The 15,251-nt window shown below is 36.4% G+C and overlaps 9 protein-coding genes across 9 annotated transcripts; 5 read left to right on the top strand and 4 right to left on the bottom strand. All coding sequences in view use genetic code 12, as the record gives it.

Annotated features, from left to right (window-relative positions):
* Window positions 1-95: 95 nt before the first annotated feature.
* Window positions 96-730, bottom strand: ELC1 (elongin C; the record flags this gene model as incomplete). The annotated part of the gene is made up of 1 exon (XM_007372374.1): window positions 96-730. One exon carries the CDS (start codon window positions 687-689, stop codon window positions 393-395), a length of 297 nt encoding a protein of 98 aa, XP_007372436.1.
* A 109-nt stretch (window positions 731-839) lies between these two features.
* VPS16 (tethering complex subunit) lies at window positions 840-3,611 on the top strand (the record flags this gene model as incomplete). The annotated part of the gene is made up of 1 exon (XM_007372373.1): window positions 840-3,611. One exon carries the CDS (start codon window positions 840-842, stop codon window positions 3,609-3,611), a length of 2,772 nt encoding a protein of 923 aa, XP_007372435.1.
* An 18-nt stretch (window positions 3,612-3,629) lies between these two features.
* Window positions 3,630-4,985, bottom strand: CHL4 (Chl4p; the record flags this gene model as incomplete). The annotated part of the gene is made up of 1 exon (XM_007372372.1): window positions 3,630-4,985. One exon carries the CDS (start codon window positions 4,983-4,985, stop codon window positions 3,630-3,632), a length of 1,356 nt encoding a protein of 451 aa, XP_007372434.1.
* A 64-nt stretch (window positions 4,986-5,049) lies between these two features.
* On the top strand, window positions 5,050-8,869 carry NOP4 (mRNA-binding ribosome biosynthesis protein; the record flags this gene model as incomplete). Its single annotated transcript, XM_007372370.1, has 2 exons — window positions 5,050-5,071; window positions 5,269-8,869. 2 exons carry the CDS (start codon window positions 5,050-5,052, stop codon window positions 7,380-7,382), a joined length of 2,136 nt encoding a protein of 711 aa, XP_007372432.1.
* Window positions 7,622-8,566, bottom strand: SIT4 (type 2A-related serine/threonine-protein phosphatase; the record flags this gene model as incomplete). Its single annotated transcript, XM_007372371.1, has 1 exon — window positions 7,622-8,566. One exon carries the CDS (start codon window positions 8,564-8,566, stop codon window positions 7,622-7,624), a length of 945 nt encoding a protein of 314 aa, XP_007372433.1.
* A 184-nt stretch (window positions 8,870-9,053) lies between the features above and the next one.
* SPAPADRAFT_58153 (mitochondrial 37S ribosomal protein bS18m) lies at window positions 9,054-9,718 on the top strand (the record flags this gene model as incomplete). Its single annotated transcript, XM_007372369.1, has 1 exon — window positions 9,054-9,718. One exon carries the CDS (start codon window positions 9,079-9,081, stop codon window positions 9,658-9,660), a length of 582 nt encoding a protein of 193 aa, XP_007372431.1.
* A 642-nt stretch (window positions 9,719-10,360) lies between these two features.
* Window positions 10,361-10,979, top strand: SPAPADRAFT_58152 (uncharacterized protein; the record flags this gene model as incomplete). Its single annotated transcript, XM_007372368.1, has 1 exon — window positions 10,361-10,979. The coding sequence occupies one exon, from the start codon at window positions 10,521-10,523 to the stop codon at window positions 10,713-10,715; it is 195 nt and encodes a 64-aa protein (XP_007372430.1).
* A 969-nt stretch (window positions 10,980-11,948) lies between these two features.
* On the top strand, window positions 11,949-13,117 carry SPAPADRAFT_58148 (uncharacterized protein; the record flags this gene model as incomplete). Its single annotated transcript, XM_007372367.1, has 1 exon — window positions 11,949-13,117. The coding sequence occupies one exon, from the start codon at window positions 12,025-12,027 to the stop codon at window positions 13,024-13,026; it is 1,002 nt and encodes a 333-aa protein (XP_007372429.1).
* RPN4 (stress-regulated transcription factor) lies at window positions 13,058-14,755 on the bottom strand (the record flags this gene model as incomplete). The annotated part of the gene is made up of 1 exon (XM_007372366.1): window positions 13,058-14,755. The coding sequence occupies one exon, from the start codon at window positions 14,707-14,709 to the stop codon at window positions 13,264-13,266; it is 1,446 nt and encodes a 481-aa protein (XP_007372428.1).
* Between the last annotated feature and the right edge of the window lie 496 nt (window positions 14,756-15,251).

The following is a 15,251-nucleotide window of genomic DNA, read 5'->3' as shown; positions in this document are numbered from 1 at the left end:
ATGGGGAGGGGGGCGTTATCTTTGCTCTCCGCATACACAGCCAGAAAAAAAAAAATATATATATATAAAATGGTATTTACAACCAAAATCTTGGTAATGTGCTGCCAAGATATATTGGTCACGGGTTTAAAGTAAACAATAGGAAGAGATATATTGGTGGTAAAGTAATACCAACATGTAATACAGTAGGTTCTTTATTTTTTTTTACACATTTACATGTATAGTTGTCTATAAATACATATACAACCTTCCTCCGTTTTATTACTAATACCAGTCTGAACTCACCAACAATTTGGATAGTAACATCTGAATGATACTTTTAAGCGTATTCCTTATTCTGGTGAGGGTATATAACAGCAGTAACAGCAGCATCCATATAACATCTATGCTTCTCATATATCTAAATAGTCAGCCTTAACCAACAACTCCAAGGCAAGATGCGTAGGAATATTAAACTGAGGAATATCACCAATGTCCTCCAAGTTCTTGTATTTGTAATTATAATGAAGGTAATCGACAATACATTCCAAGATATCCCCTTCCATATCTAATTCTATACGTCCCGTCTTTCCTTCTTCAAAACCTTGCGAGTTTTGGAGCACTGACGATATTTGAGCAACCTCCTTTAACACCACGAATTTAAATCCGTTGGACGAGACTAGAGTAACGTATTCCTTATTCGATGACATTTGTTTGAGTGTGATTGTATATGCTGCTTTGCTTTTCTTTCTTGTACTATTTAACTCAAACAAACCAAAATCTGAAAAGACTTTAAAAACCGCGCACCGATTTCAATTCGAAAGTTATTACCAACCGTTTCTTAATCATTAGCACAGGCTATGCCATCCAACCCCAGCTTCAATTGGCTGAAACTTCAGAATGTCTATTATAATATTCGAACATGCTATGATAGTTTAAATTGGACAATTGATAACCTTTACTACAATTACATCGTGGCCCTTTCTCCCAATGCAACACTTGTTGCCATTGCCTCCAAATTTGTCCCCCATCCAAATTTAATAGAGGTATATTCTGCCAGTGGGGCCAAAATATGGTCAATTGTATTCAATAGTAGTCTAGAAGAATATATTCATAGCTTCCACTTCAGAGGTGAAGATTTGGTGGTTATACTCAACAATGGAGTCTACCGCTACTATAACGACTTTATGGGCAATTTCAATGAGTATAGTTATTTAAAGCATTTAACACCGATGGACAATGTTGGTAGTTATAAGAATGGAGAACGATCCAAGCCAACCCTAATTACAAATTTAGAGAATAATGAAACTGAGGAGATTCATAAAATACTCGAAGTTCAAGTATGGAATTCCTATTTGGTTATACGAATGGATGTTAAGTTTATTATATGTGATTTGAATACTTTCACCAATTTTGAAATCCCATTGGAATTACCTGATATAACTACATTCAAGTTCCAGCCAGTTGATAAGGAAGAAGCTTTGATTATACATGCTCCTTGTAAACAAACAATAATGACCCTCAAAATCGATATTGGTCTAACCACATATGAAGTTATAGATCAAGAACTCACAGATGGTCCCTTTACCGACATTTCAATCTCCCTGAATGGGCAACTAATTGCTCTTTTCAATAGAATAATGAAGAAGATATTTGTCATTAATAATAAATTCGACCAAGTACTCATGGAATATGATACAATCAACGAATCCAGTATTCCTTATCAAATAGAATGGTGTGGTAATGATGCTATTGTATTATCATTCAAAGACGAAGTTAAATTGATAGGTCCGGGGCAGCAATCAATCTCATTCTTTTACGACATTGAAGATGAAAGTGAATTCGATTTAGATATGCTTTTAAAGGACACTGCTAAAGAAGAATTGTCATTTACAATTCCAATCTTGCAATCTTCTATTGATGGGCTACGAATAATAACTACTAATAAAGTTCAATTCCTTAGTCGAGTTTCAGAAACAAGTGTGCAAATGTATCAAGTTGGATCAGCACATCCAAGTAGTATTTTGGTTGATTGTATTGACAAGTTTGCCCTGAATGCATCTAAGGCAGATGCAAATATATCGATATTGAGAAATGATGGTACGTTATTAGAAGCCATGACTGAATGTTTAAAGGTGGCTCTTGATGAGTTTGATCATGTTTGGCAAAAGCGGGCCCTCCGAGCAGTATCATTTGGAAAGATTTACTATGATGACTATTATGATTCTGATGAATATTTGTCTGTGCTTAACAGTATTCAAGTATTGAATCAAATTAGATCACCCGAAATTGGATTGTTTCTAACTTATGATCAAATTAAGAATCTAGGTTGGAAATTGATTGTACAGATGTTATTGAAGAGGAATCAACACTATCTAACCCTCAAAGTTATTGAACGACTCAAATTGGATAATCTTAAGGAATTGGTATACATTCATTGGTGTTGTTATAAAATTAAAAAGGATCTTGATACTTCAGATGTGGAATTATTTAAAATTATAACAGAAAAATTGGTTTCATTAAGTTCTAAAAGAATAAACTACATTTCAGTGGAGCAAATATCGGAAGTTGCCCACGAAGAAGGACGAAATACCCTCTGTAAATTTTTGGTGAGTCTTGAACCTTCTGTATCCAAGAAAATCCAACAACTTTTACAATTCGAAGAAGTGGAATCGGCTCTCATAAAATCATTCCAATGTGGAGATTATGATTTGTCGAAACTTATTCTATTATATTTACAAGATTCGTTATCAATCTCACAATTTTTCCGAGTTTTGAACCAAAACGAACTGGTGATTCAAGACGATGGGGAAAAAGAGTTGCAAGACTTGAATGTCAAGATTTCGTCAAATACTATGAATGTAACTGGTGAATTAATTGGACACATGTGGATTGAAGCTATCGGGAAATATTCTCCACTGCTCCTAGAAAGATATTATAAGCAAGAGGGGAAGAATAATGAATTAAATAGCCTTAAATTGAAATCTTTGGAATCTCGTACCCCCGATAATAGTGAAGAATATTACGAAACTGTTAAACTGACGCTACACAAATCAATGAATCGATCTTTGAATAAACGATCTATGAAAGCACTACAAAAAGAACTTTCTATTTTGGAGTTACAAAAGAAGTTGGGGGAGACATATATGACAAATTTCTACTCGGAAAAATCAATTACGGCTATCCTTACTAGATTGATTAAAATGAACCAATTGAAGCCAGCAAGTAAGATTATGCACGATTTTAGTGTTTCCCAGGAAAAATATTGGTATCTTGCCCTCAAAACATATTCAGAATCGAAAGAATTTGACCGCTTGTACGAGTTTGCATTTGGGTCACTAGATGCTACCACCGCAAAATCACCAATTGGATTTGAACCGTTTGTTGAAACTGGGTTCAAATGCGGAGCTCCTAAGGCTCACATTTCTGCATATATTCGAAACTCGCAAAAGTACAAGTATGCTGACAAGGCACAACATTTTGCTAGGAATGAAGATTATGAACTGGCTGGTTTAGAAGCATTTAGAATGAAAGATGTGGAGCTATTGAGAAATATCCTTGCTTCTATTCCTCTGTCAAATCAGCAAGGGATAAAAGTGATAAAGGAGTATATTGAGAATTTGGGTTATTGAGTAATATACATTTATAGTTTACTTGATATTACTATAAAATTTAGAATCTATAATTTGGCCGACACTGGCTCCTTCTTCTCCTGTTAACCACGACGGTACATCTTCAGGATTTAAGATCATTTCCTCAGGGTCGGCTGTCATGACTGAAAGCTCGTGTAATCCAGCAAACACGTCTGTTCCCAGAAGTTTTATCTTGATAGAAGTTCGTTCTTTGTCTTGGGGGGTTACTTTCTCGTGTATTAAAAATTCTGAATATTGAATAGGGGCAATGGATGCAAATTCGGAAGTGCCACTATTTCCCTCTTCTTCACCTTCATCGTCACTGTCATTGGTATAATACACATTTCGTCTCTTTCGGGTGGATTTTCGACTATCCTCAAACAACTTTTCAGATTTTAATTTTCCAAATTCAGAACCCTTGAATCGCAAGTTAGCAACTCGTTTCAACCTTTCTATTGGGCTTTCCTGGGCATTGATTGGTTCTTCAGGAGAAGCAAGTTGTTTATGTTTTTCTGTAGGTTGAAGAGGAAGCATGTCAACGATATTATCAGCGTACGCGCTCCAACTTCCTAAACTATTAGCAAATCGAGAATTACCCTTGAGGATATGCATTGACTCCAATGACTTTATTGGTCGTTGATTCTCGGGTGTATATAACCTTAAAATATTTGTCTTGTCTTGTGGTAGACTTCGTTCGACTACTTCCATAACTATGTTATGAATCATGTCTCCTCCACCAGAATGAATAATATGAGGGGAATTCAACGGTATAGCAAAGAAGTAGGGTTTATGTGATGATATGTGAGGACGCCGGCTTTCTGTCTCTTTGGTATGTAGGTCAAATGCCTGGATTCTAATTAGAACCATGGGGAATTTGGGATGACGACATATATACACGTATGATAAGTATAGTTTACTTAATTGGAAAGCCAATTGGTCAAGAAAGTGTACTGGATCAAGCAGAATAGGAACTTCATTGTCGTTCATATCTCTCACGGTAGAATACCCCCAATAATAACTGTTGGGTCTATCTACAATCAATTGACAGTCAATTTGGGACAATTGAAGTAGGTTTAATCCTTTATGCCAATAAGTGAATAGTATTTTATCAATGATTTTTTTCTTGTGAAGTTTGTTTATTGTTTTCTTAAACTCTCGTGCCTCTCGGGACACTTTGTCATTGAATTCCAGTTGTGTGAAACTAGTTTTTGGTGGTATGTGAGGTTGGGTATTTTTAAGTTTTGGCCATAAATGAATAAACTCGATGAGCGAGGGTTTAGATAGCCTGGTTAGGACATTATATAGGACCTTTTTTGATAGCACGGGTATATATGTGTTTGGTAACACGTTTTTATAGTTCTGTTTCTTTTTCATTTTCCATTGCTTTTACTAGGGAGCCATTTGTAGTGTTGTCTGTGGATCCTGAGTTGTTTTGTTTATGGTTGTTTGGGGTCGTGCGTGTGTGTCCAATTTTTGGTTCTATTTTTTTTTTTTTTTTTGCAGCAGATTGAATTTTCTTAATGAGATGATCTTCAGTGAATAATTTTTTTAGTAGCCATTTACTATAGTTTAACTCTATAGAACAAACCAGGTATGAGTGAAGAAGAAATAAAAACCCAGGCTCCTACAGAGGTTGCTACAGAAGTATCTAATATAGACAACGATGGGCTCGACAGAAAGACGTTATTTGTTCGTTCCATTCCATTTGATGCTACTTCAGAAGAACTTTCAGAATTCTTTTCTCAGTTTGTACCAGTTAAACACGCAGTTATAGTCAATGACAATGAACAAAAGTCTCGTGGGTTTGGTTTTGTTTCATTCACAATGGATGACGATACTCTTACTGCATTAGTGGAATCTAGAAAGGCAAAATTCAAAGGTCGTTTACTTAGAGTTGATATTGCCAAACGAAGAGATCGTAAGGACAAATCAGGTGAAGAACCAATCAAGAGAGAACCACAAGCTCCTGTGGAAAAAAGACGTGCAAGATTAATTGTTAGAAACTTACCGTGGTCATGTAAGAAACCAGACACTTTAAAGAAGTTGTTTAGTAAATATGGGGCGGTATTTGATGCATATATCCCCAAGAAAAAGGGTGGCCAGATGTGTGGGTTTGCATTTGTTACTATGAAAAAACAAGCTGCTGCTGAACGTGCAGTCAAGGAAAGCGTGGGTTTGAAGATTGACGGTAGAGAAGTTGCTGTCGATTTGGCTGTTGAAAAATCTAAATGGGAACAGATTAAAGAAGATGAGCCAGAAGAAGAACTGGAAGAGGAACAAGATGAACAAGAGGAAGAAATAGAAGAAAAGGAAGATGATGAAGAAGGAGAAGAAGGTGATGAAGAAGATGATGATGATGAAGACAAGAATGAAGATTTCCACAACTTGAATGAAATAAATTCAGATGACGAACCAGAATCCGACATTGAAATAGAACAAGAAGCGGATGAAGAAGAAGAAGAAAAGCCAAGAAAGAAGTCTAACAGACAGGAACCATTTGCCATTTTCATCAGAAATATCCCTTATGATGCTGATGAAGAATCACTTGCTGAACACTTCAACACTCATTTCGGTCCTGTTAAATATGCCCTTCCGGTTATAGACAAACAAACTGGTCTTGCCAAGGGTTCTGCATTTGCTGCATTCGTAAACCAAGATTCATATACTGAATGTATTGAAAATGCTCCAACTGTTGCTTCCACCTCCATGCTTATCCCCGATGACGTTTCTGCCGGGTATGTTTACCAAGGTCGTATTCTTTCCATCACTTCTGCCGTTGACCGTACTTCGGCTAATCGTCTTGCTGAAAGAAATTCAGAAAAGAGAAAAGAAGCACTTGGTAAAGCCCCTTCAGAAAAGGACAAGCGTAACTTGTTCTTATTGAATGAAGGTAGAATCACTACCAATTCCAAACTCGCTCAATTCATTTCCAAAACCGATCTTGAACTTCGTGAAAAGTCTTATAAATTGAGAGTTCAACAATTAAACAAGAATCCAACTTTGCATTTATCCCTCACCAGATTGGCCATTCGTAACCTTCCTCGTGCCATGAACTCCAAGGCATTAAAGGCATTGGGTCGTAAGGCGGTTGTTTCCTTTGCTACTGAAGTTAAAGAAGAAAAGCGTCAACCATTGTCCAAGGAAGAAGTTAACCGTTCAATCAAATTCAAGCACGATCTTGAAGGAGATGATCAAGAACAAGAAGAGAAAAAGAAAAAGAATAAGCATATGGGTGTGGTCCGTCAAGCTAAGGTTATTATGGAAGTCAAGGGTACTGGTGAAGTTGGACGTAGTAGAGGGTATGGGTTTATTGAATTTAGAGACCATAAAGCTGCATTAATGGGTTTGAGATGGTTGAATGCTCATGAAGTCAGCATTAGTGAAATAGTTGAAGGTTTGACTGATGAAGAAAAGAAAGTCGCCAAGTTAGAAGGATTGGCCAAGAGAAGATTAATTGCAGAATTTGCTATTGAAAATGCTCAAGTGGTCAAGAGAAGAAGAGAAAAGGTTATGATTGCTCGTAAACATGGAACTGAAGGTGATAATAAAGACTATAAGGATAAAAAGAGAAGAAGAGGTGACGATGATAATGAAAAGTCTGATAAGCCTGGTAACAAAAAGAGAAAAGGACCTTCTAGAAAGGGTAACATGAATAAAGGACCCAAGTCTGCCGCTGTAGAACAAAGTGAACCAAAGAACAAGTCTGGACTTTCTGATGACGTAAAGAAGATCATTGGAATGAAAAGAATGAGAAGAAAGGGGAAAAAGTAAAGTATCTAATCTCTTCTTATGTACATTAACAAATATTATACAAAAACATAACAGCTCGTAAACACACAACAAGTAGATTTATGCAGATGAATCATTGAAAATAATAACGTAAACATAAATCAGTCATAATTCATTATTATCAAAATTAAGGAAAGGTAAGTGTATATGCCGATTCATTTCAGTAAACGCAAACTAAAGTCAAACACGTTCAACTTTTCTAGGGTCCTCTAAACAAAGGTCTATAAGAAATAATCACTTCTCAGCAGTTTGCCTCCGTTGTTTTTAACTGCCAAATCACCATCTTGAACTGCGCTGAAAATCTTAAAGTTCGGTTCATCATAGTCGTCAACTTGCATCACACTAGCAACATTCCCACATCTATAACAATAATTAGGAGCTGACCAGACCGTAACTACATCCTTCTCTTTGAAATGGAATCTGAACCCCTCCATTACTAACTGATGGGCCCGGGCAATTAAACTTAAATTATTAATATGGTTGAATTCTCGAGACACTTTGGAACCGAATAACCAACCAGCTCCTCTCGGCGATACTGCCCAAGTATCTACATTATCTGGATCGGACCAAACCAAATCACAGAAACCACCTTCGTGAGGCACCTCTTGTGCTCTGGAAAGAACTCTGATCTGATCAAGCATTCTGATTTCTGGGGATAACCCTCCATGAACACAAAGGATTTTTCCGTCGATTATAGCAGCAAGAGTAAGGAAATCAAACACTTGACAACAATATTTCCAAACGGTGGTTGATCCATATTTTGTAAGACATTCTTCATAAAACCCGTAAACTTGGGTGATTTGACGTGATTCGTGATTACCTCTTACCAAAGTTATTCTGTGAGGGTATTTTACTTTCAAGACCATTAATAATGTGAAAGTTTCAAGGGAAAAGTAACCTCTATCGACATAATCTCCTAAAAATACATAATTGGTGTTGTTATCATCCAGAGGCAATCCTCCGGATATCCGGAATAATTCTAGCAAATCGTGAAATTGACCATGGATATCACCACATACAGTTACAGGAGATTGAACTGGCTGGATATTTGATTCTTCCATAAGGAGCTCCTTAACCAACTCACATAATTGTTTCATATCTGACTCAGTGAGTGCTATGCATTTCTTGATTTGTTCTAACCATTGATCAGGACCTCGCTCACCCATTTTTTTTGCTTTTCTATCTATCTATATTATATCAACTGGAAAGTAGGAATTATAAATTAATAATTTAATAGTAAAATTTGATGAACAATTAGATGTGAAACGAAACAAGGTGTATTTTACTTTTTCCCTTTAAATATTTTGACTTGTCTTTGGTTTCTAAAGACAAAATTTTCTAAGATGTGTGAGATTTGTTTGTGATTGTGTGTGTGAGGGGTAGTGGTGGGTGGTGTTATTGTAGTTGTATGTTGTTGTTAGGTGTTGATGTGGTTATGCCCAAATTTTTGCTTAATAATTCTTCTATTTGGCCAGAAACGGCGAGCAAAGATATTTTGTGTGGTTTCTTTTTGTCAATCAAAAGAAAATTAAAATTTTTTTAAAATTGATGGTGTCATGTGATCAATATCACGTGTGGCTTTTTTTTTCCTAGCAAATCCAATTATGAAAATTTTTGTCTGGTTAAAAAAGTTCAACTTGTTGAGTATAGAATCACTTTGAATATCCCCATCGTCACAATGTTGTCAGCTTCCTTCAGGACATCCAGTAGGTTAATCATACGTCCTCTTTCAACCAGCACAATCAAATTCCAAAACACCACACAAAAGTTGGCATCGGAACCAGTTGATGCTGCAGAAGAAGTAACCAAACAAGACCAATCATGGAATGACCTTTATGCTGAAAATTTTCAAGGAACAAACTTGCAAGAAGATGAAGTTGTGTTTACTCCTCTTTCTGTGCAAGAGCAAGAACCTCCGGTGCAAATTTCCAATGAATTTACCCGAAAATTCCCTCATGGTCACACATACAATCCATTCCACTTCAGTATGGATAGATTACATATGGAAAGAGGAATGAGAAGTACTCAACGTGAAGATCCATTCGAAAGATGTGGAATGAACCCAAGAAATCTTTACATGATGCCAGAAGTATTATCTAAGTTTATTACTTCAACTGGTCAAATTTTACCTAGATCAAAAACTGGATGTAGTGCCAAGAATCAAAAGTTGTTGAGCAATGCCATTAAAACTGCTAGATCCATTGGTGTGTTATCTAGTGTGCATAGGCATCATCGTCACATGCCACAAAGAAACTTTTAATGTGGTGATATGCTGTAAATAATTAATGTAAATAGAATCAATTAATATTGACAATTAGAAAGTAAAATGTAAGACTTTTTGCAATTAGAATTATGTTCCAGTTAGTTGGTTTCGGTATGATTTCCGCGTTTTCTAGCTATTGTTCTAACTAGAATTACTGCAAAACGAACAATCCACTACCATGTGGGGGTCTTGAAGGTTGTCTTATCTACTGCAAAACCACTTCTTTACACTCCAACAGAGTTCAATAGCAGTTCCTATAATATTATCATTGTTGCCATATTCAAGGCTAATTCCTCGGGCACAATTATGCATTGAAGCCCTGATTAATCCAAGAGCCATAAATTAAGACTCTTACTCCCGTGCTCGGGGGTGCAAATACAAGAATAATATTTTCTAAGGGGTTCAACCCACAATTAATAAGTCACATTGAATGACTCTCAGTTAATCTGGGGAAACACGTTACTTTAGACTGTATTAAAAAGGAAAAAGTCATGACCATTACCTAAACTCGGATTGTGATTTAGTTCAATTAGGCTAGGCTGTGTCACGTGCTTTTTGGTTAAGCCAATAGAAAATGCAAGAAACGTGTCTGTGTGCAGGAAATTTTGGTCACTTTACAATTTTTTTTTTTGTCCGTGCTTCTTCCAGTTTGACTTTCTATGGTTTTAATTTTTTTTTACATACAACCCCAGAGATTGTAAATTCTTCTTCTCCCTTCTTTTCCCTTCTTACACTAGACAAGCTATATCAATTGCTAAACTATTCATCGTTAAACTATTCATATCATGTTATCAATTACCAGACGTTCAATTGCCAGAACTTCTTTCGTCAGAAACTTCTCTACTGCCAGAATCGCCATGACCGAAGGTGCCATCAACCAAACTGGTGACAAATTCGCTGAAAAGGAAAGAGCCCAAGAAAACTTATACATTAAGAAGCACGAAGCTGAGCAATTAAAGAAATTGAAAGAAAGATTACAACAACAAAAGGAAACCCTTGACCAATTGGAAAAGGATATCAACGCTACCGCTAATGGTAACAAGTCTGCCTAAACAGGTCCTGAAAGAGGATATACAAGGGAAATGATTTTGGGAATCTAATTAAATAATTTCTAAAATCATAAAGCAAACTCATAACTTTATTCAATTCATTTTTTTTTGTCAGATAGTAGAGTTGATGAAGTGTATATATGAAATGTTGATTCTAAGGTTATAATTGAATAACGAAGAAATATATAGTATTTTTTAATATATGCATTTTGTCACTTATTTAAGTGTGCAAACAGAGTCAATTGACTTATACGTACCATCGAATACAATTAAATTGTTGGGTAAATACCTTTTTCTTAGATAATCGGCTGATTGTTCCTCTGTACATGTACAGGAATTATAGGTAGAGAATTAAAAGGTTGACCCGCATCAACGATAGGCTAAAACCGTTGGTATTTACGACGGTTCCGGGGACTGCTTTTGTTACCATTTGGGCAAGTGACGTCAGATTGTATACATTTTTATGTTTACATGGCTGGCCGGGGAAGGTTTGACACCAGTACAGCAAACTTCCAGAGAAGTACTCCTTTTAGATGTAGAGTAGGATGGCTGTGTGTATTACAATTGTGTTCATATGCCAAGATCTTGGCAGAGCCTGTCTGAAACCATGATTATACAAAATTATACAAAATTATTGAAAATCACCAACTGATACCACCAATTCATAACTTCCCTACTATAGCGGTTTAAAGTTATAATTGGCTATCACAACTAATCCCTATTACCAAAATTGTTCTTTGGTTTAACCGAAGTGCAGTTGAGATCTTTCTCTTTATCTTTGCAGTTTGCTGCAAACATACCGTTGCGTTACTTGAAAAATATATGTCTTGGTTATTAATACACATTTCTCTATAGGTTCCAATATGCCACACTGAAATGATGTAACCCCCCCCCCCCCTGTTTCACGAATTTGCACCCCTCAATGAAATACTATAATAATCCTTAAATCCGTGGATCCCTTTTTTCCGTTTGATACTGCTGCGAAATTACAAATTCGGTTAAACCTCAAGTGATGTAATGTGAGGCCATCGCAGGAAATTTAAACTAAGTATGTTGTCAACCGGAGATTTAGTTGTGATTTAGTGGTTTTATTCCACAGAAAGGTAAATAATAGCTAAAGTGACATTTCATGGCGCAGCAACGGCGACATCGGTAATAACCACACTTTGACAGGCGATCCGGAAAAAAATATGAAAAAGAAGCAAGAAAAAAAACTACACTTCAAAGTTCTCACCACTAGTATATTATTAAAACCCGATCAGCTTTAGCCACTCACACATGAATACCCAGCAATATCAAACTATATAGAAACATGCCTTTTCTTCCTGATGATTATCTCCCCTATTTGGAATACCTACCCGACTTGCAAAAATGTGCCAACATATTCATGACATTCACGCCGCTATTCAGTTATGGACTGACATGTTACTCTATCCACCGGACTAAGTCTTCGCTGGGTTTCTCCCTCGATATATGTTGTACCATGTTAATGGCATCGATTCTTCGTGTGTATTATTATATGTGTTCTCCGTTTGAGATCACTCTCTTGCGACAATCAATAGTGATGATTTTCATTCAATGCATATTATTGAAAGTCGGGCTAAAGTATCGTAGTCAAGGATACGACCCTGATTTCCTCACGCCTATGCCGGTATTTCAACTAGAATTAACATCGCGGGTTCCACGAAGGATGTCAAGTGCCCATGCTATGAAACATGAAACATACTGGATGGGCGACTGGTTGAGTTCAGTGAAGTTAATCATGAGGGATTGTTACAAGTTTACTCAAGGTTATTTATCTGTGTTATTTATCCTGGCTCTTCGGTTCTTTGATGTTTATTTCCAAAGACCGGGTCATTTCTGGCAATGGAAACATGAGAAGCCATATTGGGTATTTGTTGTGTCGTTCATGGGGTTTTTTGCAACTTGTACCTTGTTCTTGCATTCAAACACGACATACGCTAGCACCATCGGTATTCTCGGGTTGTTTATAGAGAGTTTATTACCGCTTCCCCAGATATTGTTGTTGAACAGGCTAAAACTGGTGGAGAACTTTAAAGTGATTCTTTTGTTGAGTTGGTTAGGTGGTGATTGTATCAAGATTTCCTATTTACTCTATGGAACAAACGATATTTCAATAATCTTTATACTTGCTGGTTTGTTTCAAATGAGTTTGGATATATACATTGCGACACAGTATATCCAATTTAAATATGGTAAACACGAACAAGACATACCCTTGCAAGATAGGCTGATTGATGATATTGTTTTTTCCATGTTGGAAGAGCAGAAATCGCCTACTGACACTACATAAGTTTAACATACTACTACTACTACCCAAAAAACTATTAATGAGCTACATTGTATATATTATAAAACATACATACACTTTATAGATTAATTTTAAAATTTTAACATAAAACTTGTATTTATATATTAATTAAGACTTTACCTTGGTAAACTATGTATAAGAAATAAAAATCAAACAAAATTTAGAATCATCATCATCAACCCTAATACCCAAAACTTAACATTAAAAAAATTACCTTTATCATACTGAGACATACTCGACATTCTCCTTAGCTTCATTTATCAAATCCAATGCATCTTGTCCAATCAACCCATGTTTAACCTTAACATGTCTAGATAATGCATCCACTCTAGAAAAGGTCTTTTGCTTCCCATTACCTGGTCCACCATTAAATCTACCTTCACAAATCACACATCTAAAAATCTTCTTTTTAGATGCATGAATAGTCTCTTGATGTCTGATTAAATCATAAGGACGTGAAAATTGCTTATTACAAGGAACTCCAGTACTTGGATTAATCAAATCACATTGATGATTAGGATTAACAGCCGATATCTCTGCAGCAGACATGTGTGAATTTCGAGATGGAGAATCTTCAGTTGAAGAATGGTGATGATCCTCTTCCTCGTCTTCTTCCACGTCATGCTCATGCTTGTGTTCGTCATGTTCCTCAACATCAATCATCATATCATCTTGTGGATGTACAAGAGTAACAACCTCGGGATTTGTAACAAATACTTGCATATCTTCTTCTTGGACATGCGATTGTGGTTCTTGATAATTTACTTGGTCAAACCCAACACCATTTGCATATCCATTCATTATAAATTCATCAAATTCATCATCAACGTGATAATAATTATCATCATCCTCTTCTTCCTCGTCAGACAAATCCTCTTCCATATCCTCATCTTCTACAACATCATCAACAAACAAATAGTCATCTTCATATCCTGGTATAATACCATCATTAATGGTCAAACCAGCCATGCTGTCAGTATTATCATATTTAGGAGGAATGAAAAATGAAGATTCCAAATCTGTTTGGCTAATCAAATGAGCTGGAGATATATCCGGATTATATAAAAGATATTCTTGATCCAACTTCTTTTTATTTGAAGTGGTAGAAGACTCATCTGCATTCTCAAGGGTGGTTATCCTTCTTCTTCTTCTGGTTGGAAACTTCTGAGGTAATGGAGGTGGGGATGCTGGGGTCATACGTTGTAACTGTTGAGGTCTAATAAATGAATTTGGGTTACCATAATCAGTGAACGGATTAACTTGTTGGTTCACTTCAGGTTGTTGCTGTTGCGGTTGTTGTGGATTAACTTGGTTATTATAGTTCATCTGCTGTTGCTCGTCCACCAAAGGAAACTGGTATTGTTGCTGTTGAGACTTGATTTGATCCAAAAATGAATCGGGTATATTAAGGAAGTTACCCAAGTTATTCACTTGATTATTGAATAGTTGTTGATGATTAGGGTTGGGAGACGAGTTAAACGAGTTTTTGGAAGTTGTATAATTCATGGTTGCACTGGAAGGTTGAACTTGGGGATTAGTAAGCGTGGCGTTAGTGTTTGGCGCGGTATTAAACTGAATGGGGGATGCGGGCGAGTGGTATAATTCTTCATCCATAATGTCGGTGATAGAACGCTTTAAATGAGGTAATATAGCCAACGAAGTCATTATCTGCGAATGAACCGTTGAAATAAAAGGGTGAAAGTAGATTTGTAAAAGAGGAAAAAAAGTGAGGAGGAAGCCAAGAGCCGAGACAGGCTATGGCTCACTTTTTATATAGCAATAGCGTAAGCATCCCAAATTTAGGAGGAGAAAAAATAATCGATTTGTGTTTCCTGTACATAGCCGGTTCTCTTGCCTTCTTTGGTATTCCAGCTAACAAAGGGGGCGAGGCGAGCGGAACTTCATCCACACAAAACATGAAATATAGTCACGTGCAGTGAATGACACATCGAACACTAAAACCGTGGATAATACATTGTTTCTGAGAGGGAAGTAAATATTTGTTGAGGGGTTCCAGTGAAATCCCGGCGTTCTGGTCACCAATTAATTGCTCAACATCTAAGCACTTGCTTAGCATAAGCAAAAGACCACGTCACAAGCAGACATCTAGAAACTTACGCATGCTTATAATTTGATACGGAAAAAATATTAAATAAAAAGAAACTGCTATTGTTGGAATTTGTAACTAATCTATGATCCCTTAATTT

Source organism: Spathaspora passalidarum (assembly GCF_000223485.1).
Source record: "Spathaspora passalidarum NRRL Y-27907 unplaced genomic scaffold SPAPAscaffold_1, whole genome shotgun sequence".
In the NCBI taxonomy this organism is placed as follows: Eukaryota; Fungi; Ascomycota; class Pichiomycetes; order Serinales; family Debaryomycetaceae; genus Spathaspora; species Spathaspora passalidarum.
This window is presented reverse-complemented; position numbering and strand designations above follow the sequence as displayed.